This window comes from Triturus cristatus, chromosome 1_2, assembly GCF_964204655.1.
Source record: "Triturus cristatus chromosome 1_2, aTriCri1.1, whole genome shotgun sequence".
Classification (NCBI taxonomy): Eukaryota; Metazoa; Chordata; class Amphibia; order Caudata; family Salamandridae; genus Triturus; species Triturus cristatus.
The window spans coordinates 605,956,839-605,984,647 of NC_140580.1; the positions used below are offsets into that span (position 1 = coordinate 605,956,839).

Genomic DNA, 27,809 nt, shown 5'->3' on the forward strand with positions numbered 1-27,809 from the left:
GCCTGAAGTTCTTGAGGTCCGTCATGTCCACAGTGGGTTTCTTCAGGAGGGGGCTGACTTCACCGTGTTTCCAGTCAGAGGGGAAGGTGGCGATCTCGAAGGAGCAGTTGATTGTCCGACGTAGTTCATGTGCAATGGCAGAGGCGGCTCTGTGGAAGATGTGGTGTGAGTTGGGGTCTGAGGGTGCTACGGAGTGGATGCTTTTTATGGTCTGAAGGTGTTTTCTGTTGTGAGCGGGATCCATTTGAGCAGGGTCTGTTGGGTGGCATCGCATTAGGAGGGAGCTGGAGCTGTGAGGTTGTCTTGGTTGTCGAAGTTGTAGTAGATCATCTTAATCTTGTGGTTGAAGAAGGTGCTGAGTCTGTTGCAGAGACTTGGGAGGGTGGGATGTCTGTTGTCTCGCTGCAGTGTTTGGTGAATTCCTTGATGATGGAGAAGAGTTCTTTGGTCTTGTGTGCGTTGGTGAGGATTCTGTCTTGAGGGATTTCTTCCTTGTTGATTTGATGAGTTGATGGTGTGCGGTGGTGGCTGATTGTAGGCGGCGCATGTTTCTGGGGTTTTGTTGTTCCTCTATTTCTTTTCGAGTCGTTTTCAGGAGTGTCTAGATTCTTGGAGTGCAGGGGTGAACCAGCTTGCTTTCTTGATGTATCTTACGGTGGCTTTCTTGAGAGGAGAGAGTGTGTTGGCGCAGTTCATGATCCAGCGGTGGAGGTTGCCCGCTGCGGTGTTTGCGTCTGACGTAGTCGTGGTGGGGTGCTGACGAGGGCGTAGGTGAACTGGTCTTTGGTGACTTTGTTCCAGCTTCAGCGGGAGAAGCAGTGGGCGTGCTTGCGTACAGTGTTTTTTTTTAAGAAGTGGATGCAGTGGTGATCTGTCCAGAGGAGTTCTGTGGTGTGGCTGTAGGAGACGCTGTTTCCTCTGGTGAAGATGGGGTAAAGTGTGTGGCCCGCGGTGTGCATGGGGCAGTGACTAGCTGTTTTAGTCCTATGTTGGTGAGGTTCTGTAGGAGGGAGGTGGTGTTTGAGTTGCAGTGGTTATCCAGGTGGAAGTTTAGGTCTCCGAGTAGGATGTAGTCTGCAGAAGTGAGGGCGTGGGGTGCGTTGAAATCAGCGATGGTGTCAGTAAAGGGAGCGCAGGGGCTGGGTGGCCACTAGATGAGGGTTTCGCGGAGAGTCGTTTTGGGGTTGGTCTGGTTCTGTAAGTGGAGGTGCTCCATGAGGGACATTGTGCCGTCCAGGAGGGTGGTCATGCGGAGGGTGTTTTTGTGAACGACTGCGATGCCTTCTCCAGGATGTATGGGGTGGACCTTGCGCAAGATCTTGTATCTGCTGGGAAAGGCGGTGGCGATATCTGGTGCAGAGTTGACGTTGGTCCAGGTTTCCGTGAGGAAAGTGACGTTGGGTGAGTTGGTGTTGAGGAGGTCCCAGATTTCTATGGCATGTTTGTGTAGGGAACGTACGTTGAGGAGGATGCAGTTGAGTGGTTTGTGAGTGGTGATGTTCAATAGGTTGGGAGATGCTGCTTGGGTATGGAGGTGGGTGAAGGTGTGGCGGCGGTGTAGACAGGAGAGAGGGCTGTGGGTGTAGTTCGGCGGCGAGAGTTGGCAGTTGTTATTGCGTCCAGGGTTGAGATCATGGAGGGTGCTGGAGGTGTAGCGGTGGCAGGCGGAGGAGGGCCTCAAACACACTGCAAACAGAGAGCTCAGGGGTCTCAGGGGTCAGCACTGAGTGGTGGAGTTGCATGGGGGTAGAGCAGCCATACTGACCAGGTCAGTGGTCTTGCTCTTCTTGCCATGCAGCGGCCACCATTAAGTAGGGATCGGGGGAGGATGGGTCAACTGGGAGGTGGAGCGGGAAGGACACACTGGAGGGGGAGGTGCAGCGGGGGAACATTAAGGAAAATGAAGGAAAGAGTGAGAAGAGTGAGGAGAGTGAAAAGTGAAAAAGTTAAAAATTGACAGAAGGGAAAAACAAAGGAAAGAGAAAAAGAGGGCACAAAAGCAAAGAGGCAAAGAGAGGCAGAGGCAGAACAGCAGAAGAGCAGAATGCTCTCCCACTACACCAGGTATGAGACGCAGGCAGGAGCCTGCAGATAGAGGAGGGCTTAGAACACCCTGCTAACAGAGAGCTCAGGGGGCAACATTTAATGGAGGAGCTGCGCAGGAGGTGCAGTCACACTGACCAGGTCGGTTTTCTTCAGGGCTGGACTGGCCATAGCGGGCACCGGGCAATCCCCCGGTGGGCTGCATGGTTGGGGGCCGGTTTTGGGCCCCTGGGGGGCGTTTTTGTTAAAAGGTCGTTTTTGCAGCATAGCTGCAAAATCAGCCCTGTAACAAAATCGGCCGAAAACCGGCCCTGGCAAAGAGCTCGGTGGCACCCCCAACCCCCGGGGGGTCTGCCGAGCACTTTGCCAGGGCCGGTTTTGGTTCCCAGTCCGGCCCTGGTGGTCATGCTCTTCTTGCCATGCAGCGGCCACCATTAGGTTGGGATCGGGGGAGGGCAGGTGAGCTGGGAGGCGGGAGCGGGAAGGACACATTGGAGGGGCCGCAGGAGCAGGGGTGAGGGGAATTTGAAGGAAAGAGTAAGAAGAGTGAGGAGAGTAAGAAGTGAAAAGGAAAAAGTGACAGAAGGGCAAAACGAAGGAAAGAGAAAAAGGGCACAAAAAGAAAGAGGCTAAGAGAGGCAGAGGCAGAAGAGCCGAGTGATCTCCCACTGGACCACCATGGATGAGGCACAGGCAGGTGCCTGTGGGTGGAGAAGGGCCTCAAACACCCTGGAACCAGAGGGCTCAGGGTGTAGCACTTAGTGATGGGGCTGCGCGGAGGGAAAGAAGTTACACTGATTAGACCATTGGTCGAAACTGTAACTAGAAAAAACTCTGACATGTCTCAAGCAGGACCAATAATCGTCAGAGTTATCTTGACATTCAGACTTAAGATATTGAGCAAACATGTAGGCTTGTGAATTGTCTCAAACAACAGTGAACGTTAGATGGACAGATAAATATGCAGGGTAAATTGCAGTGTCTGGTCTGTGCTGCCTCTTGGCACATTCAACAGCTGTGGTGGTAGGGCACAGGGTTGGGGGCAGAACAAATAGCCCTGGGGCACAGGCCTGGTCTGGCCCCACTCCAGCAACCCTACTGCCTCCATGCTGTGTTATCTTCAATAAGCAATCCTTTTCTGTTAACCAGGGATGGACAGAAACCATAAGAATGGAAGCACCAGCACAGAAATGTATGGCTAAATAAACGAAACTAATTACTGTGGGAAGATGTCCAAGAAGTGACCCCTAACTAACAATTTGAACCGCACTACAGAGGAATAGCTACAAAGTGTGAGGTGAATGCATTTTTCTGTGCTAATTCAGAATTTTGCAGAGTGCCATAGTCGATACGTTAACACTAGAGTTTTATTAGATGTGTTATTTTTAAAAGCGAGAGTAATAGAATTACCTCGTGTTGTTACAGTAAGTGTCCAGCAGGATTTCTTGTTTTTCAGCTCTTTTTATTGATTTTAGCAATTTAGAACAGCAACTCCACGGGGAAAGCGCCTGGTTTGAAACATATGATGTCACGTAAACTATCCTTTAACTGTGCAGTATGCCCTTCTTTCAGTCTCCGAAGTGCATAGACACCACTCGCTCACAAAGTAACCGACGTCTCCTAGGGACGGGTCTGTACACGCTACAAAGTAATCATGTAACATCCTGGCCCTGTCTCTTTAAGAAGGCAGACCCCTTGCTCTCCTTCCTGAATGGATAAGACCAGGGTGGGAGGGGCTACAGCTGCTCGTGTTCACTTTCACTTTGTAGGCTTTTATTTTTATTGGGTAGTTTCCAACTAACTGTTTAAGCCGTAAGAGGAATGTTTTGGCTGTGTGATGGCTCTTTCCTGTACTTCAAGCTTAATCCAACAATGTCAACAAACCTCCCTACCGAGTTTGACTCCAGATAATGTAATCGTTGTCATGACGAGACCGTATTCTCTATTGAAATGAAGCCCGTTTCCAAATTGCAAAACTTTAGATTGGTTCCTGAAACTTCTGCCCGATTCCTGGTGCTGATGTAGTGTTTCCTCGGGCTTTTTTGATGCAATTGATTTTCTTATCAGTGTGAGTTCCTGGAAAGGGGAGGGTCATTGCGCATTGCTGACTGTGTGAGCTTAGTGTTCCTCTGCCTCTTACCTGTTTCGCCCTCTTTCTCTTCTATCCGGTCACAGGCTGCACCATCCCACCTCAGCCCTACAAGCACCATGTGTTCCTGGGCACATCTAGGAAGACTGGCACTGTGCTTTCTTTTATTGTCCTGCACAGCGAAAGGTATGTATCCAATGCAATGAATTAATGATTTGAAAAAATGTACAGTATCGATAAATAGTCATTTCACATAAACTGTGCGTTGCGGGTAACATATTCATCACTAACTGGGACATTGTGCTTTCTTGGCCTTCACATTACGAAAGAAATGAACCATTTAAAGCCATGGGGATAGTAGACTAACAAATAATGGGGTTGCCATGGCAGTCCACTGTCAACAGTTGCTCTGTACCTTTAAGGCTGGGGACCCACGGTACCCGTACAGTAAGTAGCTGGTCTTTTTTCAGTGTGGCAATGGGTCCCATGCATATTAATTTTATATATGGGGAAAGCCTGAAATGTTGCAGCAGAGGACCCCCCCCCCCTCTTCACCATCAAAAACTTAATTTTTACAAAATCAGATTCCTTTTCTGGAGTTTGGTTTGGTGGTGGCGGGGTCAGGAACAGAAGGAAAAATTACACTGCTATTAAATTATTATTATTAGTGTTTGAAAGAGTAACTAAGTAGGCATGCTGTTTAATATGAAACAAGTGAACACATTTAAATACATTTTTATTTGTAAAAGGGTAAGTTAAAAAGGGCGGGCTCTGGAGCGGTCTGCGAATGACCATTAACATATCCACTCTTTTTCAGGAAAAAATATGCCCTCTTCTAACCAGCCAATAGCGTCGCCATCTAGTGGCTTTCTGTCATGATACCAGATTATAAGTGGGCTTTTATGTAGCAATTTACTGTTCTCTGGAATCTATAGGTATGGATTTCTCTCTTTTAGGCAACTGGACTAACAGACCTGCTAATTAGTTGCAACAGAAAATCCCAGGACTGAGGGCATGGAGTCCCGACAACGTGGAGTTAGGTCTCAAGCCTACCTAGGAATAGCCTTTTTCATTACTCGTTCTGCGACCCGCCTTTTTGCAAATGTAATTCCGTCTTTATAAAAAACCTGGTGTGGATGGACACCCCAATAATTAAAGTAAACAAAAAAAATTGAGCGTATGCTGTTAAATTCATGCAGGTAAAAAGTGTCATCTCACAAATGAACCCCTAAGGCCTATAAAAGTAGGTCCTGCTTTGGACATCCTCCTTGATGGAACAGCATAAAACTGTTATTATCTGAGTATTTTAAAGTTTTATTGGCCAAAAGGCTGACCAGTCTGAAGGGTCTCTTCCTGAGACCCAAGTTAAACTTGACAGGCCAAATTTTAATTCACATTGCTATATTATTTGTTTACAGTACTTCAACAAACAATAACATCCTATATTTCAACATTTGTTGAAAAGCATAACACATTTTAAAAACTATAACATATATTACACAATTCCATTGTAGCTAAAAATATCAAAGTAGCACTTACATTGATAATATTATTTACATAATTGTAAGCAAAATGTGGGACATAATCGAAAGTGTTGGTATCCAAAATAATGATAAACATATACAGTTGGATTTAAATCATGCACACTTCGCCCACATAGTGGTTGTTTATGGCCAGTGCATGCCTTACCTTCCACCCTGTAATGAGTTGGAAATCCAGTTTAAAATGTAAATTAAAATAGCATACTTGGGATCAGTGATGTTTGGTAGAGTTGACCGTGGTTGAGCATGGCTTCAACAAGGCAGGAATTATATCCAGATCCACTATCACTTACTCAAAAGATCCATCGACAGCTAGCCAGTTGTACAATATATTTGAAGTCACTTTACCAACTGTATTAATATTTAATCTTTCAATAAGGATATCTAAGATACAGCCAGAAATGTAAATATTTTGAAATAATACGGATGAATGCTTAAATAAGTATCGTACCTTTAAACAAATATGTTATAGTTCCCTCTTCAAATTCTGAGGAAGCTCCATTTTCTTTTATTCTGCCAAAAAGCTACGCATGGTATGCTTTTGATGGTAAACTCATGTGTTAAGGAATGAGTCAAGGAGACTACTCAATTTCTAATAGATTGCTCCAGAATAAATTTTCCAGTTTACCATAATCCTATTTAGATAATATTATGTTGTGTTATGTTGATTTGTATAGCGCACTGATCCAGAGTATCCAGGCACTTGGACAGGTGTGTAGGTGTGTCGTACCCGAGGTGCTTATATGAAGAGCCAGGCCTTCAGCTTCTTGCAGAACTCGAGAAGTGGGGAGGAGGCTCAGATGTGTTGAGGGAGGTCTTTCCATGTCCTGGGTGTGATGAAATGAAAACATAAATATTCCCAGGAGAAGAACAATACATTAGCATGCTGGTTGCATGACTCCATGTTGGTGCAAAGTCATTGAACCGATACTAACATATCTCAAATACATCAGTTTGATAAATGAAAGTTCAAGACTGCTAAACTGGTGTCCTATCCTAATGGAACCATTAACCACAATTGTGTGAGGAACATCTTTCATTTTTGAGTCTATCATGATATATATTTCACGTGATTACTGTACATTATTGACATCATTGGAGATATATCATATAACTGCCTGAGTTAACCTTGCCAAGTTGGTGAGAGCAAACAAAGTAAAAGTAGTCCACTTTCATGTGAGATTGATAGCATGATTAGTTATCAATGCTATGTCAATTACTTGCAACAGCCAAACAACAAAGTGCAATGGTTTAAGGTCCTGATGAACGCCTATCTGAGCTTATCATACGCAGGTTTTGTCATTACCTGGCATCAACCACCTGCAGAGATGAATTGGAGCTATTAAATCTTTGATAACGCAGAATAACCTGCGCCTAAATGAAACAAAGCCATTGTTCTTAACATGTCTAGAAAGAAACGTGATCTCTTAGTGCAGGCTTGTGCTCGGAGTGGCACCCCCAGCACTGTCAGTAAAGCTGAAATCTCTGGGTTGTATTCTGGGCCCACTTTTGCATCAGCGATTCTTGGTTAATAGTATAAGGGGAGAATTGCAAAAGTCAACTAGTGCAAGAGTTTTTATCAATAAATAGTGTCACATGGTCGCCCAGGCATGTGGATTGTCCAGAACTGATACTTTAGGTATTTTATCAGCTACTGTTCCCTGTGGCACCTGACTCGCTTCTAGTGAACTTAAGTGCACCCTAATAACTCACACCTTAGCAACAATTCACCACACTTCTAGGGTTTGTGTGCTTGATTTGTACGGTGGTTCATTTAAAACCACTTGAAGCTGCAACTCTCTGTTCACTACAGGGCTAGGGAGAACTCAGATATATAGGGTTCAACATTCCAAAACTCTGACCTTTTCTGTAAGGTCAATGTCCGCTTGTAGCAAGTTGCACTGAAACTTTAAGGAAGATGTAAAACTTAATGGGTTGTGCAATAGAGTAATGATTTGTTAGTTTGTAACATTTTGTGATCTGAATTAGACTAGGGAGGTTGTGATGTGTGTCGTCTCCCCCATGTGTTTATTTGTGCCTCGTTTTGTAAACACTTGTTTATTGTGCTGTGCCTCAACATCCAAATGTCGATATCAGTAGGATTTCTTAGACATATTCCTACAATAATTCATCTTGTACTTATCCAGCCACCACTAGCTTCTACAAATAGGAACACCAAGATCCTAGGAACACCTCTGATACTGCTGTGTACACAGGGTTCCATGCTGTCCCCATCATCAACCTCTATCTAACCCATGGAATCCCTGCTCCCCAGCAACATCATCAATATCCATCAGATGCCAATTATACTCAACTGTACCCCAAAATCCAGTCTAATCACTAAGCATTCAGTGACTAAAATAGTACTTCGAAGTCATCCAGAAGTAGATTTGAAGTATCTACCGAAAGCTCAACCCAACAAAGACTACATTCCTCTAGTTGCCTTTCGCCCAAAGCAACCACAGATCCAAGCCTGATATTCTGAAGTGAAACTGATGACTTCATTCCACAGCTGACTGATAATGCTTAATCCCTTGGATTCACCCTGGACTCAGACGCCACTTTCAAAGATCATATAACCATCAAAACCAATACAAGCTGGTATCTCTCTTCCCTCATGAAGAAATTGAAGCCCTTTCTTCTAGAGACTGACTTGACAAACACTGTAGACTCTTGGTAATGGTCTATTGACTGCCCAGTTCAGGTCACAGTGTAGAACCCTGGAGGTGAGGGATGTAAGTTTGTTAAAGGCAATAAGGTAAAGTGTACTACTTTCACAGGGGTTGCGTACCTGTCCACTTTGCAGTGTAAAGGTCAACACCAGACAGAAGTGTCGGAAGCCCCTTGAAATGGTCATATCTTAGGTCCTCAACCTGTCTCCTTGTGGTGCTCTGATGCTTGCCCATGGAAAGCAAAAGCCTTCACGACCTATGGACTTTGAATAATTCATTTAGCTAATCAGAGTTAAGAAAGATTCCTATTGCTTCTCGGATGCCCAGCAGCAGCACAAGGTTTGCATAAGGGATTCAGAAGAGCAAGTAAGTAGTGGATGTGTGTCTTACATTCCATCACTTAACCCAGATGCAGATTAGTCATTCAGGACTTCGGCTACTCTTCTAGCCCAGGGTGTTCCTATGGCCTTTTTAACTCCATGATAGCTGTTCCTGAGGGGCTTTCAGGAGGAATGTCACAGTCATTCTGGTAGATCTTGCTAGTTGTCTTGGAGCGAAGAAAGAAATCTGTTCTTCGTGCAAGGAGACGAAGCACATGTCTTGATAAGCTGCTATCATTTAGAGGAAATGGAAGGGACACTAGCAATCCTACTTAGAAACCCATTAAAATGAGTCGAATTTTATTGTTTTTTTCAGCCCAATTAACCTTATGCTCTTGAAGCAATATATGATTTTGCAAAAAAAGTATGCTGTTGTCTGGTCATCTCTTTACACCAATATATAAACTTTTGGAAGGCAGCTACACTGTAGGCAAGATCTATTAATCTGATACACAGAACCATATGGAAGGTCGTATGAGGACTAATTTTGCTATAAGACTTACTTTCAACAAAGTAAAAGGAAACAAACATAAAAAAATGCTGTTGAGAATCCTTTACTTTAGAATCCTTTACTTTTTTCACAAGGCCATACACAGTGGTCAGCTGAACATCGAAATGTTTGCCCTCACCTACCTATGGAGCACTTTGGTGCTGTTTGCCCAGAATGGCTTACTAGTACTCCCAGTAAGATGCTAGCCATGTGAGGGATGGTTCGTTAGCGCACCAAGCTCCACCCTTTGGAACTACCTCTGTCGCTCTGCCAGACTACCGAAAAGAATGTAAAGACATTTGGAACAGACCCAGTCTAACCTTTCTGACATTTTCTCCTTTGGAGATTCTATCAATGGCGCCAGTAGGAGTTTCTAGACTTAGGCTACTGGCACCTTTTTGATATCCTATGTTACCCTGTTAAGGAGTTGGTGTCCTAGAGGTGAATTCTAAAAATATTTAATGGAAAAAGGGATACTTATCTGTAGATGTAGTAACTGCCCCTGCTAATGCCTAATGCTGCTTCATGCAGTCAGGACCAGTGGAGTTTTATGGGTGCAGACTGGTGAGACTTTGCACAGCAGAAAAACTGCCAGTTTCCGTGGCCTCCACAGTCTTCAACCGGGGTGTGAATGAGAAACGGAGGTTCCCATTGTGGTTCCTTCAAAGAAAAACATAACTTTGTGGATATTCACAAACATTGGTAACACTGTAAGTTGGAAAGTTCACCAATCACGCCCCCTCCCACCCCTTGTTAGAGGGTATTGGAAAGGGGTGCACTTAACATGGAAAAAATGGTTTCATGTAAAGAAAAAACAGAGCGCATAAATGTACGACAGAATGTTTGTGCTAAACAAAAGGCCAATATCACAGGAGGCCTCTCACACTTGATTAGGTCGAAAACAGGAGTTTTGACAGCATTGGCATTGCGAACCATGTGGTAATGCTGCATGGAGTATTATTGTATATAAAATTAACAGATTCGTTTCTAGCGATACATTCTCCAGGTGCTATCTTGAGGAATTTGTCCCCACAAACAGGCCCCGAATTCTTGAATGACATGCAGAAATCGGTGTGCGGTAATTGCGAATCTAAGAACTACCAATACTTGTGGTATCTGTGATTCTGGGTGTGAACTAGTGCACTGGTAGGTATTACAGCAGCACAAAGGGCCTGATTTAAATGTTGGCAGATGGGTTACTCTGCCACAACAGTGACAGATATCCAGGGGCGGCTCCTCCGCTAAGGCAGAGGAGCGTCGCTCCACTGCTCCCAGAGCAGGAAAAATAAAATGGCCATAACATAGTTAAGATCATTTTATTTTTTGCAGGTTCGGGGCTCGGTTAGGGTTGGGTGGGGGGGCTAGTGGCACAAGGGGAGGAAACGTTTGCACACTCCAAGTGCGCCTGACTATTTGGCCAGCCATCTTGGTCCAGCCAGCCATGCGCACTTTGCATGTTCCCCACCAGGCTGCATTAAACAGCCTGGTGGGGAACATGCCAAGGCCCACAGTCCACGTATGTGCACGGGGGGGGGGAGCCCATCAACGCTGCATTGCAGTGTTGTGATTGGCTTAGGGGAGCCTGGGTGCTTCCTGGTTTCGAGATTGTGGAGAAGCGGAGGAGAGGCGCAGCTGGCGGAATAGGTAAGTGTGTTTTTTTTTTGTATTTTGTTTCCCCTACCAACCCCCTTCACCCCCCCGCCCCTCCACCTTCATTCCCTGCCAGGTGCTACTGCGGATATCCCGTCCGCCGATATATAAATTCCATAGGCTATAATGGGATTATACTTTGGCGGACGGGGTATCTCTCACCCCTGTGACTGAGTAACCCGTCCATCAACAACTAAATCATGCTCAAATACTGAAGACATTACATTCTGGGACATTTGGCAGTGATAGTGTGAAAACTACCCAAAGCATAGCCATGCAGCTAGCCAAGCGTCTGTCTATCTACCTTTTATGATTTGCCTCAAATGAACGTGCATTTATGGGTAAATAAATGTTTTATGGGAGCAGAAGTAAACTTTTCTTTCATAAGTTGAACTGAACTGCATTGTTTAAAAGTTCTAGGCTGCAAAAAACAAGTCGGTGTTTTGTGTGTTATTATTATAGACACGTAACAGACAGGAGCCTCCATTTCTTTATTACAATCAATTACATAAGTGCTTTAGTGAAAAAGGGGAAAGTGGCACCCAATCCAATGTTTCTTCAACTTCTTGCCTTTCTAGATTTCCGAACAGACATGTAGTTGTATGGTACACTTAATTAAGTAGCTGATGTTTTTTCAGAGAATGTTTCTCTCGTTAACTGTATCGTTATGGAGAAAGACTCTCATTTGCCTTTTATCTTGGCTTAACGTCATCAAACATGTACAACTTTCTAACAATATAATGTTAAATAAAGCCTTCTCTACATATATATATATATATATATATATATATATCACCAAGAATCTCCTCCAAAGGAACGAGCAGAGGCCACACTGGGGAAACCAAAGAAACACCATTTATTCAGCAATTACATCGGCGAATGCATTTCGGCTCCATCAGCCTTCATCAGCGCCAAAGGTGTGTGGGAGGGATATATATATATATTTTTTCTTTTCTTCCAATGTGGCTTCAAACCGGGTCGCTCAGCAGCGGGTGCAGGGTGTTGGACCAAGCCAGTGGCCAAATAGTAATTTAGAAACAAAGGACATCCGCACTCTGGAACCTTGCGAATTGTTTATTTAACAGAGCCCAAGTCTGTCACACCGACGCGTTTCAGCCTCACGGCCTTGTTCACGGTGGGTGATGTTACATTTTGCAGCTGTATATATGTCATTTCCTGAGTATTCTAAACACTAGCAAAAACCAAAGGAAATGATGGACGGAGGGTTTAATCCATCACCGTTCTTTAGCCCACTCTGCCACCCCAGTTCAGACATGGCCATATGCAAATCAGTCTGACCCTGTGCCTCATGGGAGTGACTGGGGGTGAGTGCTTGCAATGTTCAACACTCCGTCCATCATTTCCTTTGGTTTTTGCTTTGTTCGCCATAAGTTGGCAGGGTATGCTCAGACGTGAGTCCCTTGCTCACTTTGCCACTGGATTCAAGCAAGCCTGGCTGAAGACGGCTGAAATGCCAGAAACCGGTCCTAGGAAGCTTGTTTCCGGTCCAGGGAAGACATGGCTTGGCAGTTCGGGCTGGACTGTTCCCATGAGGCACAGGGTCAGACTGATTTGCATATGGCCATGTCTGAACTGGGGTGGCAGAGTGGGCTAAAGAACGGTGATGGATTAAACCCAGATCAGTTGACTGGGGGTGAGTGCTTGCAATGTTCAACACTCCGTCCATCATTTCCTTTGGTTTTTGCTTTGTTCGCCATAAGTTGGCAGGGTATGCTCAGACGTGAGTCCCTTGCTCACTTTGCCACTGGATTCAAGCAAGCCTGGCTGAAGACGGCTGAAATGCCAGAAACCGGTCCTAGGAAGCTTGTTTCCGGTCCAGGGAAGACATGGCTTGGCAGTTCGGGCTGGACTGTTCCCATGAGGCACAGGGTCAGACTGATTTGCATATGGCCATGTCTGAACTGGGGTGGCAGAGTGGGCTAAAGAACGGTGATGGATTAAACCCAGATCAGTTGACTGTGGGTGAGTGCTTGCAATGTTCAACACTCCGTCCATCATTTCCTTTGGTTTTTGCTCTATTCTAAACACTACCCATGGGTTTCTGGGATATGTAGTTCACAGTATTTTAAATAACAGAACACCTTGTGACAGATTTAAATTCGAAATAATTTTGCGTTTCTTAATGAAAATACATAAGCACCGGCATTTATGTTTCATGCACTGTGCATGAGTCTCAATTAACCGTATTTAAACATATTTAAACAATAGTCGCTGTACAGTACACTTGATATAACAGTTCGATGGATCTAACCGATGGCAATCAAGTTTGGAGGGTTATGGTATAGTACCATAGTTCTCTTTCCAAATGGTCTATTCAATACGTGTGAATGAGTTTGACCTGATTTTAGTCTTTCCTCCACATTCAGCTTGCTCCTTGCGCCTCAGACTTTGGATTCTTCAATTTCCACACTTTCCATTCTCTACTTTTTGAAACTGACACTTATTTGATGGTTTGTATGGATTCCTTCAGTGTAGTTCCTGTATGCTTGACAGTTTGTGATAGTGAGTCTGATCCAAGATTTTACAGATGCACGTATAGTTCTTCATCTACATTCATCTACATTCATCCCCCTTGGCTGCTTGGTTCGAAGTCCGATAATGTATTTGGATTCCAGTTGTCGAAGTTTTCTTTTTCGGTCGCCCATCCTTTCATTGCTTTCAATTGTATCTATACCAAAGAAGGTCATATTTCGCTAGTTGCCTTCTTGGCATGAAAGTAGATTTTTGGCAGTTGCATAGGTCTGATCCTTATTTTTCACAGCTCTGATGTGTTCCAAGATGCGTTTTTTAAGCATACAAATGGTGCTGCTTATGTACATCATTCCACAATTGCATTGTATAGCATATACTACAAATTGTGTTTGGCATGTGATTTTGTGAGCAATGTTGATTGTTTTGCCGTCTGGATATGTGATGATTTTCTTGTTGACCCTGATTTTGCAAGCTTTGCAATGGTTGCATACTTTAAAACCAATTTGTTGTTGTTCAAGCCAAGTTTTGCTTTTTTCTTTGGTTTGGAAATGACTTTGAATTAAGATATCCCTAATGGAGGGTGCTTTTTTGTAGGAAATGGATGGTTTTGTTCCAATGATTTCTGCCAGGTCTCGGTCTTGTTGTAGTACTGGCCAGTATTTTTGTACAGCTTTTCTTATCTTGAAAGATTCTTTGCTGTATGTCAGGATAAGTCTAGGTGTTCCTTGTTGTCCGATTGTTTGTATCTTTTTCGGACCTTAGCTTTTTCTGACAAGAATATTAGTTCGGCTCATTGCTTCGACTTTTTCCTTGCTTTTGTTTAGATCTCTGGTTTTATATCCCCTTTTGAAGAGTCTCTTTGCACTGTTGTGAATCTCATTTTCTGCATCTTCCTCTGTGGAACAGTTCCTTTTCATACGGATGAATTCTCCAAAGGGGATACTTTTCAATAAAGATTTTGGGTGAAAACTTTCTGCATGTAGGATGCTATTTGTGGCTGTCTTTTTCCTGAAGAGTGTGGTTTCTATCTGTCCATTTTGGATGTATACTGTGACATCTAGAAAATCGATTTTTTGCTGACTGGTAGTACAAGTAAAGGAGAGTCCGATATCGTTGTTATTGAGTTTGTTGAAGTAATGCATGAACTCATCTTTTCTTCCATTCCAAATTAGGAATAGGTCGTTGATGTACCGTGACCATAATATGATTGTCTCAAGTGCCCAATTATTTTGTGGGCCCCAGGCAATCTCTTTCTCCCACCAGCCCATGGTGAGGTTGGCATAGTTGGGAGAGAAAGAGATGCCCATGGCACAGCCACATAGTTGATGGTAAATCTCATGGTTGAAGAAAAAGATGTTGTTCTTCAGACACAGTTGTATCATGTCCAGTAGCATGGCTGAATGTTCAAATTCATTTATATTCCTTTGTCATAGGAAGTATGCGCAGGCATTCAGACCAATTGTTCGATGGATGTATACAGCGATACAACATCGATAGTTACCATCAGATACAACGGATTCCATGCTGTGTTGGAAAGAATCCGTAAAAAATCACCTGTGTCTTGAATATATGATGTGAGATTTTTTACCATTGGTGCCAGAAAATGATCTATGTATGATGAAATGTTTTCATATAATGAGTCACAAGATGATACAATTGGTCTCCCGGGTTTTTAAAAAAATGTTTTGTGAACCTTTGGCAGGAAGTAGATGGTAGGGATTGTAGGATTTTCTCTTAGCAGAAATTTGTATTCCTCTACATTGATCAGATTATGTTCATGCCATTTGGTTAGATTGTGTTTGACCTCTTCAATCATTTTGTACATAGGATTTTTTGTCAGCTTGGTATATTTCTTAATGTCCATTAGTTGGCGATATGCTTCCTTTTTGTAATCGTTGATGTTTTGAATTACAATGTTGCCGCCCTTGTCTGCGGGCTTTATGATTATGTTTGGATTATTTGCCAGATTTTTTATGGCTTGGTTTTCTTTTTTAGATATGTTTTCTCTGTTTTTGTTGTTCCTTGTCTTTTTCTATTTTCTCGATTTCATTCATAATCATTTCTGAGAAAGAATCGATTTTATTGCCTGGTGATAACTGAGGGCAGTATTTTGATTTGTTCTTCAGTCCACTATGTTCATGTTGTTTGGTATCGATACCCAAATTCTGCAACATTTCGATTTCGGTAGTTTCATCATTGTTGGAGTCATTTGCCAGATCATATACATTTTTGAGAAGTGGAATTTCCTCTATGGTCATTGATAGGTCCCCATCAATTTTTTGAGTGGTCTCCTGAGGACTTGTGTTCTCATTGCTGGATTTTTTGAGGGCGTGAATTTTGGTCAGTTTCAGTTTCCGCATATATTTGTACATATCAATTTTAGTATTGGTGTACTCAAAGTGTTTTTGTGGGCAGAAAGAGAGGCCTTTATTTAGGACTTGTAATTCTATTGCTGTAGGCGTATAGTTCGATAAATTAACTATTAAGTTATCATTGTTTAGTTCCTCTTCGTTCGGTTCCTGAGTGAGTAATTTCTTCTTGCGATTGGATCTTCGGGTTTTCCTGGAGCTGCTGAAAATCTTGTATTGCCTCTTCCAGACCCTCTGCCTCTTCCTCTGCCTCTGCCTCTGCCTTGTCCCTGGGTCCGAGATAGGTTGTGGTCTAGGTTGACAAGGCGCATCTCCGCAAGGTTGCAGAGTGCGGATGTCCTTTGTTTCTAAATATATATATACAGTGCTTAATTTGTAAAATATTAAGTGCAGGTGCTCACATTTTTTTAGGGGACTACACCCACTTTACCTGGCTCCACCTACTTCCTCCACTGGCTCCACCCACTTATTTGTCTCCAACCACATTCTCAATTGGCACTGCTGAAAGCCAGATGTAACACCCGGTCTGAATTTCAGCAAGGGAGCCTTCCTCAAGTAAAGGTTTGATAGGAGGTTCCCCCCGCTCGAGAACTTTTTGAAAAAAAGGAATTAAAAAGTGCATTTAAAACAAAATTTCAGAATAAATTGGCTGAAATGACTAATGCACTGAAAGGGGACACCTATATTTACTACCTTTTGGGCTCCCGTCTTCCTATTGTTTATGCCTACGCTCATAAATTTAATGCCATTAAAATGCCATGGCAGAGCTAATAAGGAGGGTTGAGTGCTGGCAGTGGAGCAATAGCCATGTAGACAGAGGCAGAGAAAGGACTAACGCTGTGAAGAAAGGCGAGTAGGCATCAGGCAGATGGTACAGGGCAGTGAAGTTGGAGTCACGGATGGTGCTAATTTTGAACAAAAACAATCCAGGAGTTTGTCACAATATTGTTGTGATGCACAGAGGTTGTTCTTCTGGGCATCTGGATTAGACAGTTCTTAAAAGATGCTGAAGGTTTCCCTTATTCAGTCAGACCTGGAAGATGAATTTTGTAAATTAGGACTTTTTGGCTCTCTTTATGGCACTTTGGAGGCCTTACAGGTATCCCTTAGAGAGGGGCTATCTTCAGTTAAAATAGTCTTGTGCAACTTTCATTAGAGGTTGAGACTGGTTTGTTTCAGTTCCATTGTCACCACATTGGACCATTTTTTGTGGATTTAATGCCAAATCTAGTGTTTCTAGTTTTGGATGGGACCAACCTCACAGAGAGCAGTGATGTATTGTGGTATAGATTGTCCAGTGAGGCTTCAGTGTCATTTTAGTTGAGAAAATTTGTTGTAACAACATTCTGTGTGTCCTCAAGCTCCTCTTACATATCTGTAACACCTGGATGGAATAATCGCATATCTCTTTCTTTCTAAGAAATGCAAGCAATTCTACAAACCTGTGTCCTAGTCCCTTCATGGATATCATATGGAAAAATCTGGCATGAATGGTGCAGGTGTGATCAAGCTAAACCTAAAAGGTAGCTGACTTTGATGTGCTGAATGCTAATCATTGTGTATGTGACATTTATGTTTTTGAAAGGCATCAAGGAGTTTGGTAGATTGAGGTCAATGATGACAAATGTAACAAAATATCCACTTACTGTCTCCCTCCATGGTCATTATTTGCAGCTCGAGACAAGACATGTGTTATTTACTCTGTATCAAAGTTCGATTGCCATAAAATATTGAATCCAATTTAACTTCAATACATAGTGATTGAATCAATTGAATATTTGAATTGAGGCCTGGAAATGTTTCCTGGCGTTACATCGGGTGTTACACCATCAGCATTGGTTTTTATTAGTACTCAAGACTTTACATTTACCCACATAAGGCTGATTTGTGAAGGAGTTTTGCGGTCAAAAAGGCTGGGATTTTCAAAACGGAAACAAAAAGTATGGAGGTGAGAAAAGGAAAAAACATTATTGAAAGGAAAAGTGGAGAAAGGGTGACAAAAGGTAAGGAAACCCCATTTATGTCAGTCTCAGCGAACTGGAAATACGTTCTGTATTATTCATTTGGCACACATTCAGAAGCCATTTTTTGTTTGGGGAAGAAGCTGCGGTCAGAAAACATTTCCGAACAAGTAGATTCCACTGAAAGAGCAGAGTTGGTTACTTACTTGGTTTACTACCTTTTTTCTTAGCTGTCAAGGTATCAGATTGCATATGTGTGACATTTTCAATGTAATTATGAGTGACATTCAACAACTATGAGTGACACTTTCTAGAGAGCAATATCAAGCAATAAAGAAGAGGAAAACAGATAAATATGAGAAATAACACCAATCATAGCTCTCAAGTTTTCAGATTCCTTGTGTGTGGCATTTCTATGGTTTCAGTTTACTTACGAGTGAAATTCACGGACCAAATCTGTGACACTTAGAGTAACACGTTCTTGTGAATAAAACAAACAAAAACATGAACTGCATGCAGAGATAAATATCAGAAATGACGCTCTTTTGAGAAACAAGAAGCTTTCAAAAGGTCTTGAAACTGCTGCAAACAGGCTGGAATGGAATTTCACTAATCTACTGCCCCATGATAAAATTGTCCAAAACACTCTTCCCAAAACGCTCCCATAAGTTTGCACATTCTCCCTACACCCTAAATTTCACACCTGCTCCACTACACTTGCTTGCAGTACCCCGGACAAATCATATTGCTGTCTCCAGTTTAAAAATTGCCAGACCATTTTTGGCAACATACACTTTACCACAATACAAATTAACTCCTGACTCCTTCCTCTCATAGGTATAAACCACATTGCAGCTCTCCAGATACATCACTCTCTAACCAGTGTGTGCCCCTCCTGGTGTGGCCACTTATCAACTGATGGGAAATGCTGTAGTGGTCTCTCACAGTGGTGGACTGCTGTGCTCTGCGAAATTGCATTTGCCTCAATACTGCTCAGTCCTGAACTTACTGGTCATGCTGGCGTTGCACTGATTGGCAGGCCCTGAGCCTCTCTCTCTTGATTCAGTGTGGGAAGGGTGGGCATCAGAGAAGGCTGCAGCTGCTGCTACAATGAACGGGAGCTGAGCCGGTTGCACTGTTACTCATGCCTAAAGACAGCGATTCCACTAGTTTGCTGTCTACCTCGTCCCCTGCATCAGCATTTAGCAAACGTCACCTTTGCCTGAATGGTCACATGCCTAAGACCACTCTTAACCCACATTAAGAGTGGCAGAGGGAAAACAACCCTCTTTAGTACACTCACTTCATGCTGAAACATTTACCAGCATTTTGAAAAATATGGCTTTTACGGACTTCCAGAATGCTCCTTATTTGTGCTGCTTCACTCAAGCGCACCAACCTCTTCCACAGAGCAGCAGTGATGGGTTGTGCGTCGACCAGATGATGCCCAATTTCGGCAGCAACAGGCACACCATGGAAAACAAAGCTACCTACTGCCGCCTCAGTGTCTAAGGGGGCCCATCAAACTCCACCAGGCCACAGTGGCATAGCTGCAAAGTTTGCCCTTGCTATATGTAGATATGCATACAAAATGCACAGAACGTGCAGCGCAAGCTTCACAAACTCAGAAGAGCAGCCAAAGGGACAGTAGTGGAGTAAGCTTAATTCCCATACAATACAGCAGAAATAGCCAGCGTCCGTGACATCTTCACTTGCACAAAGAAGAGCCCGACCAAATTGAATGGTAGTGCAAGAATAATTTTTATACAGAAGCGCTATTGAAAAGCCATTGGCAGTTTTATAAAGAGGAGAGTCGATGTTTACTAAGGATGTGGAGTACAGATATGGTATAGCTGGCTACACTTTTCTAATATTACCTTTTACTACATAGGCTTCATAAATTTAAAATAGGCAGGCAACAACACGTGGGGCGCAGCATGCAACCTTCACTCATGTTGTAATGCCATCTAAAGCTACCTAACTTAAGTTTTTTTATCCCGCAATGCAAGGATGAGAATCACGGGGGGAATTAGTCCTATGTATGTAAATTCGGTCCATGTTTACATCCCAAAATTCAATGACTCGTGAAAACCAAGCATTTGACCCTCGTGTTCCCATTCTCACTCACAGCCCTCTCTAGTAATAATGTCATTCTTTTTTATCCAACAGGCTATGTAGTTACATCTGGTAAAAACCATTTGTAGGTCTGATAACCCAACATACTAATTTATCATGGTCCTCATGACATTCTGCCACGCACAAGGCAAACATTTTGAGATGTTGGAAAGGTGATCTCCTATGAGTGTACTGTACGTGTTAATGTTTCACTCACTGGAGTAACATTTAAGATAGTGATCCAGAGGGAAATTTAAAGTCCACCAATGGTATTAGGGCCGTTGAATCTTATTAGCGGATTCAAGAATGCCCAGAAGTTGTGCTTAATAGAAAAGGCTGATACGGCTCTGCTCACCTGGCACCATCGAGCCTTGACGAACCCCGAACAGTCACAGTTTTGCAATATCAGTGTCTCCCGGCCAGAACAGTGTTGCTGGGATTCCGATGCTTTTTGTCCCCATTGCTCACCCAGCCCAGGAGGCCATACTCCAGCGGGTGCTGAGCTTCCCTCACCAGCCCACGCACACACGGGGCAGAAGTAAACCTCGTGCAGGGTAGGCCCTGTGTGGCACATGCACGTGCGTACTTGTCCTGACCAATCAACGTCAGGGAGGTAGTCGGGTCATCCTGCGCAGTGCTAACAAATGAAACGCTGTCCAATCGGGGTGATTCTGCTAGCCTCATTGTAACTTTCTAGAACATCTATTGGCTGCTGAGTCCTGGCCCATGTGTGATTTGGTAGTCTAACGAAAAATAGCAGAGTTGATACCAGAGCACAAAAAGAGGTAATGCACTGACCTTTTCAAATAAGCTGCTGTGCGTGACAAACAATATTTTTACTTTCGGTAATGTGACACTTGGCAGGGCTGTTTTAAGAGGAATGCTGATGCACACTGCACTACACACATGCTGCTATTTCAGTTAATTGTTCCGGACTGCTGGTGAGTGCCTCATGACGATATGCCCGGCCGGCAGTAAATGACATTTTAAAAGGTTACGTACGCTACGCTACTGTGGCTGCACAGGATTAAATGAAATCCAGCCCAATCAGTGGTCCACCCACCTGTAACACTGACGAAAGGTATGGATTTATTATCGGCTCAGATCTACAGCGGAAAGAGTTTTAACAGTCAAGTACGTTGTCTGACTGTACACACATTGTGCAGTCGTCGATGTGAGTTCGCCCTGACATCTAGACCCGGCCCTGATAAATAAGTGCCGGTGCCTAGCACCGGAAAGCACCGGCACAAATTAAGCACTGTATATATATATATATATATATATATATATATATTTTCACTTAAAAAACCATAGGTTTCACACATGTTATAGTTAGCTGGACATTTCACTCGTAAAAAACCAATGAAATTCCCCCGTTATAGTTAGTGCAGACAACTATAACTCACGCGACCGCAATCCTCTGCTGATGACGTCAGATATTACATCACTGATGACATATGTGTCTTTATGAAAAATAAATATTTGTAATATATGTATAGCTAAAGATTAATGGAAGAAGACATGGGTAAATAAGTGTCTAAATACAGTGATGTAAAATCTGACGTCATCAGCAGAGGATTGAGGTCGCGTGAGTTATAGTTGCCTGCACTAACTATTACGGGGGAATTTCATTGGTTTTTTACGAGTGAAATGTCCAGCTAACTATAACATGTGTGAAACCTATGGTTTTTTTAATGAATTTGCAAGGTTTTTTAAATGCTAATTCGTAACTGTAACGTGTGTGAAACCTATGGTTTTTTCAGTGAATATATAAACATATAAATATAATCTGCATATCTATATAAACATAAATTCATGCAAACATATACATATATGCATACATATGCATGGTATGTACATGAAAGTTTGAAAAACTCTAATACAAGCAAAGCTAAAAAGCCACCTAATTACAAACAGAATTGCTTTAACTTAAACGAGGGCGAGACCTATTGCATTTTCAATGGTTGTTTACTTTGATTCCATCAAGAAGGCATTCAGATGTGTCCCACATTTTCCATAAATTCTGAATGGTAGCACTCTAGTTGCTCATTAGATCACTGTAGTAAAGCTACTGCTCACCAGGGAAGTCTGCTGCTGGTATTGAAAGTGCATGTTTCAGTCTGCATGTCAGAATTTTTTAATGAAATAGAAGAGGATTTGATAAGTCACTCAAAATGTGCCCTAATTTTTCTTTTTTCCTCACTAATCATAATTTCTATGGCAAAATGAACCTCCTCATTGTGTTCCTTTTAAATTAAACTACTCACTCTCTACTACTCACTCGCTACTACTTTCTACTACTCACTCTCTACTACTCACTTTCTACTACTCTCTATTACTCTACTACTCTCTACTACTCACTCTCTACTACTCACTCTCTACTACTCTCTACTACTCTCTACCACTCACTCTCTACTACTCTACTACTCACTCTCTACTACTCTCTACTACTCTCTCTCTACTACTCTCTCTCTCTCTCTACTACTACTCCCTCTCTACTACTCACTCTCTACTACTCACTCTCTACTACTCTCTACTACTCTCTGCTACTCTCTACTACTCACTCTCAACTACTCACTCTACTACTCTCTCTACTACTCACTCTACTACTCACTCTACTACTCTCTACCACTCACTCTCTACTACTCTCTCTCTCTACTACTCACTCTCTACTATTCACTCTACTACTCTCTACTACTCTCTCTGGTACTCACTTTCTACTACTCTCTACTACTCACTCTCTACTACTCACTCTCTACTACTCACTCTCTACTACTCTACTACTCTCTACTACTCTCTCTACTACTCACTCTCTACTACTCACTCTCTACTACTCACCCTCTACTACTCTCTACTACTCTCTCTCTACTATACACTCTCTACTACTTGCTCTCTACTACTCACTCTACTACTCACTCTACTACTCACTCTCTACTACTCCCTACTACTCCCTACTACTCACTCTCTACTACTCTCTACTACTCACTCTCTACTTCTCCACTACTCTCTACTAATCACTCTCTACTACTCACTCTGTACTACTCTCTCTACTACTCTCTACTACTCACTCTCTCTACTAGTCTCTCTCTACTACTCACTCTCTACTACTCACTCTCTACTACTCACTCTCTACTACTCTCTCTCTACTACTCTCTACTACTCTCTACTACTCACTCTCTACTACTCTCTACTACTCACTCTCTACAACTCTCTACTACTCACTCTACTACTCATTCTCTACTACTCATTCTCTACTACTCATTCTCTACTACTCTCTCTCTGCTACTCAGTCTCCACTACTCACTCTCTACTACTCTCTACTACTCACTCTCTAATACTCACTCTCTACTACTCCCTCTACTACTCACTCTCTACTACTCTCTACTACTCCCTCTACTACTCACTCTCTACTACGCTCTACTACTCTCTACTTCTCACTCGCTACTACTCTCTACTACTCACTCTCTACTACTCACTACTACTCTCTCCTACTCACTCTCTGCTACTCTACTACTCTCTACTACTCTCTCTACTACTCTCTCTCTACTCTCTACTCTCTATTACTCATCCTCTACTCTCTACCTCTCTACCTTTCTCTTCCTCTCTTTCTACTACTCTCTACCTCTCTACCTCTACCTCTCTACCTCTCTACCTCTACCTCTCTACCCCTACGTCTCTACCTCTACATCTCTACCTCTCTACCTCTCTCTACACGCACACATATGCACATATATGCATTTATATATATGTATGTGTATATATATGTATATACATACATATATAATCATATATATAATCTGCATATCTATATAAATACAAATATAAATGCATGCATACATATACAGATATGCATGTTATTTACATGAAATTTTGAAAAACACTAATAAAAGCAAAGCTAAAAAGCCACCTAATTACAAACAGAATTGCTTTAACTTAAACGAGGGCGAGACCTATTGCATTTTCAATGCTTGTTTACTTTGGTTCCATCAAGAAGGCATTCAGATGTGACACATTTGCCATAAATTCTGAATGGTAGCACTCTAGTTCCTCATTAGATCACTGTAGTAAAGGTACTGCTCACCAGGGAAGTCTGCTGCTGGTATTCAAAGTGCATGTTTCAGTCTGCATGTCAGAACATTTTAATGAAATAGAAGAGGATTTGAGAAGTCAAAATGTGCCCTAAGTTTTCTTTCTGCAGCACTAGTCATAATTTCTATGGCAAAATGAACCCCCTCATTTTGTTCCTTTGCAAATTAAATGTTTTAAATGTTACCACTTTATTCCAATCAAGATGGCTGCAGGTGTGCCATACCTTTGTCATAAGTAAGACTGTTAGCGCTCTAGTTGTTCTTTAAAACACTCTGGGATTTCTGTCATTGGGCTATACTTGGGCTACATCTCGGTGATATTTGTGCTACATTTGGGCTCTTTTGTCTCTGGTGGCCATCTTGGGAGACTTGTTATGAAGTTTCCTAATTTCCTCATTTACTGCAGTCTCCTCAGTAGGCATGCTGTCAGTTTTTTTACTTTGATTCAATGAAGAAGGCATTCAGATGTGTCACACATTTGCCATAAATTCAGAATGTTAGCACTCTAGTTGCTCATTAGATCACTGTAGTAAAGCTAATGCTCACCAGGGAAGTCTTCTGCTGGTATTGAAAGTGCATGTTTCAGTCTGCATGTCAGAATTCTTTAATGAAATAGAAGAGGATTTGAGAAGTCACTCGAAATGTGCCCTAATTTTTCTTTCTGCAGCACTAATCATACATTCTATGGCAAAATGAACCCTCTCATTTTGTTCCTTTTTAAATTAAATGTTTTAAATGTTACCACTTTATTCCAATCAAGATGGCTTCAGGTGTGCCATACCTTTGTCATAAGTAAGACTGTTAGCGCTCTAGTTGTTCTTTGGAACACTCTGGGAAGCTGCAGTAGAACACAAAGGAATCAACTGACAGTCTCTGCCCTTGTTGGATGTACATGTTTTACTGAGAATGTCAGACTTCATTCTCACATGACTGAGAAAGATAATGTGAATTTACAGAAAATATGCTCTCAGTTTAGCTTATAGATCACCTTCCAAACCTCTGTGGGAAAAGCATGTGAAAATAGTTTTCTCTCAAACATGATTCATGATATCCCAGCAGAAGGCTTTTTCACATGGTAAAATCACCTTAGAACATACTACAATTCCTAAAATGAGTATGGTACCATCAACAAATGATTTATAATGTAACTAAAGTCTTAAAACCTTCTATTAACTGCAATGCTTTTTAATGAGGTGCTATCATGTATATTGGTCCCAAGATGGCTGCCAACACTTCTTGGATGAAGTGCTGACAGACAATCAGATCTCACAATGAGATGTGTGGTTAGGCTCCGCCCAGATATGTATATGATTTTACTTTTGATTTTCTCAGGAACTACTGAACGGATTTACACCATATATGCAAAAGGCACATGCCTGACCTGAGGACTACCTCTTTGCCAAATTTCAAGTAATTCTGTTCAGCCGTTCTGGCTGTAGCTGTGTCTAAAGGTCCTATGGAAAAATGCATGGGGAAAACGTGTTTTGGGACCCCCCTTTTTTCTCGGCCCCCGCTTGACGAATCACCCCGAGACTTTCAGGGTAGGAGCTGAACGGAGCGCCCCATTAGTTTTGAAAAATTCGCGAGGATTCGTCAACCAGCGCCAAAGTTATTCAAAATAGAATTTTGAGATTTCCTATGGAAACTAGGTTGTAACTATAACTATCTACTGGCGACCGCCAGTAGATAATATATATACATATATATATATATATATATATATATATATATTCATATTCAAAGACAGTCGATAGATATGCATCACTTGGAGTAACGGAGGCCCATTCAGGACGTGATTCAAATGAATTTAGGAGATGCAATACCACAACCATAGGACATATCTTTTTGCCATAAGAAAGAATTTGTGAAATTCATGATTTCAGAATTTTATGAATCTTGTAGATGGTGGTTGCTCACATGATATGACATCCCGCATATATCATGTACTTCGTTATTCAAATTTTTAAGGATAATAATCTTATTATTTAAAAACCTTTGCAATTTAGTCATAATTGCATGTTAGAAGATGGCCGCCAAAGTTACCATGTACCAAACAACCTGTCTTTTTAGTCCATTTTCCATTTTTTTGAATGAACTACTTCCCAATCAATTATGATTTTGTTATAAGGTGTTTTTTCACATAGGGTTACTGACATTGACGAAGGGCAGGAGGCCTAAACGCGTTTGTCAGTTTGATTGCGGTTGCACGATATGAAATAAAACAACCATTGAATTTTATGAACCCGGGAGTGTGCAGTATTGTCTATCGACTGTCTTTGGAGTATTAAACGCGAGTCCATCCTCGCAAACTACGGCACCCGCTGCATTGAGAGCAGCAATTTTGGAGGAGAACGTTATGGGAATATATATATATATATATATATATATATATATATATATATATATATATATATATATATATATATATATATATATATATATATATATATATATATATATATATATATATAATATATATCCTATTGGTAGTCGCCAGTAACTAGTTATAGTTAGGATGTAGTTTCCATAGGAAGATAATTTTTTCATGTGTCAATAACTTTAGCGTCTTTTGCCGAATCCTCGCAAACTTTTCAAAACTATTGGGGCAGCTATTTCAGCTGCGGTCTTGAAAAATTTGGGGTGATTCATCAAAGGGGGCAGAGAAACAAGGGTGGTCCTAAAACGCTTTTCACCATATTAATTTCCATAGGAAACTTTAGCCACTGCAACAGCCCAAACTGTTGAACAGAATTATGTCAAATTTGGCAGAAAGGTATCTCTTGGTCCAGAAAGCTCGCTTTTTGCTAAATGGTGTAAATCCGTTCCGTAGCTGCTGAGAAATTTGAAGATTTCTCAGATATACAACTGAGGCTGCGGTGGATCCGTGACCCCTCCCGATCTAATGCCTGAGATCTAATTGGCTTCCAGCACTTCAAACCAGGAAGTGTTGGCAACCATCCTGTGGCTCGGTTGAACCAAGTCCCAAGAAAAACATTAACAAAATGAAAAAAAGGCAAGATAGAAAAACCCTGACCCCGTAGGCCTTTTGGAGGGGTCCCTAAAAGCATTTAAAAAAAAAAAAGTTAGGTGGGAGCCGCGTTTGGACTCTTGACTCCTGCCGAAAATGGAAAAAAAACGAAGCGCAGACTGCTGTGCTTCATTTAATTAGGCCCCTGGGTGGGCAGGCCCCATCGACATTTGAAAATATAGGAGGGGGTGCACAGCTCCCCCCTCTAGAATACCTGAAGTCCTGGGACCACCACCTCCCCGGGACATTTATTAGTATGTATGTGGGAGTATTCCCTAGTGGCAACCAATGCGCCCTGGGGACTGCCACCTTCCCAGAGCGTAAAAAATTGTTTCATGATGATGCAGGGGCACACGCTGCCCCCCACAGCCCTTGGGACTGCCACCTCCCTGGGGCTAAAATAAATAATGGTGTATGGGGGGGCTTGGGCCCTGCCCATGCAGCCCCTGGGACTGCCACCTCCCCGGGGCACAGTTAGATTAATGAAGGGTGTCAGTTGCGGACCGATGGCCCCAGGAACCACCAGCTCCCTGGGCCAAATTTGAATATGGGAGGGGGGTGCACGGCCTCCATTCCGGAGCCCTAGATAGCCCTGGGGACCGCCGGTTCCAGCAATGTCTCGGAGTGCCCACCCCCAGGACATTGCAGTGTGCTCCTGCCATGCCATTGCAAACAAAGTGCTCTACTTAGAGCAAGGGAGAGCATTTTGCTCTTGCTTGCTCAAAGCAGAGCACACTTTGCTTTTGCACACACGGAGCTGCATGTCAGCAGCTCACTGTGTGTAAAAGCAATACCGGCTCTCACAGGAGGCAGGAAGACTGTAGGGACCCCATCCCCTTATAATATATAAAGGCCTTGCTCCGGGGGATGCGATCCCCGGGGCAGAAAAT

At 42.5% G+C, this 27,809-nt stretch overlaps 1 protein-coding gene across 2 annotated transcripts in view; it reads left to right on the plus strand.

The window, feature by feature from the left end:
- Positions 1-3,765: 3,765 nt before the first annotated feature.
- Positions 3,766-27,809, plus strand: part of LOC146867721 (microsomal triglyceride transfer protein large subunit-like) — a 374,501-nt gene continuing 350,457 nt past the window's right edge. For both annotated transcript variants that reach the window (XR_014962100.1, XM_085607151.1), the window contains exons 1-2: positions 3,766-4,111; positions 4,219-4,318. Coding sequence is in view for 1 of the 2 variants with exons in the window: in XM_085607151.1 (XP_085463277.1) it covers positions 4,252-4,318 (67 nt within the window). In the remaining variant the exon portion in view is untranslated. The remainder of the gene's footprint in view (positions 4,112-4,218; positions 4,319-27,809) is intronic.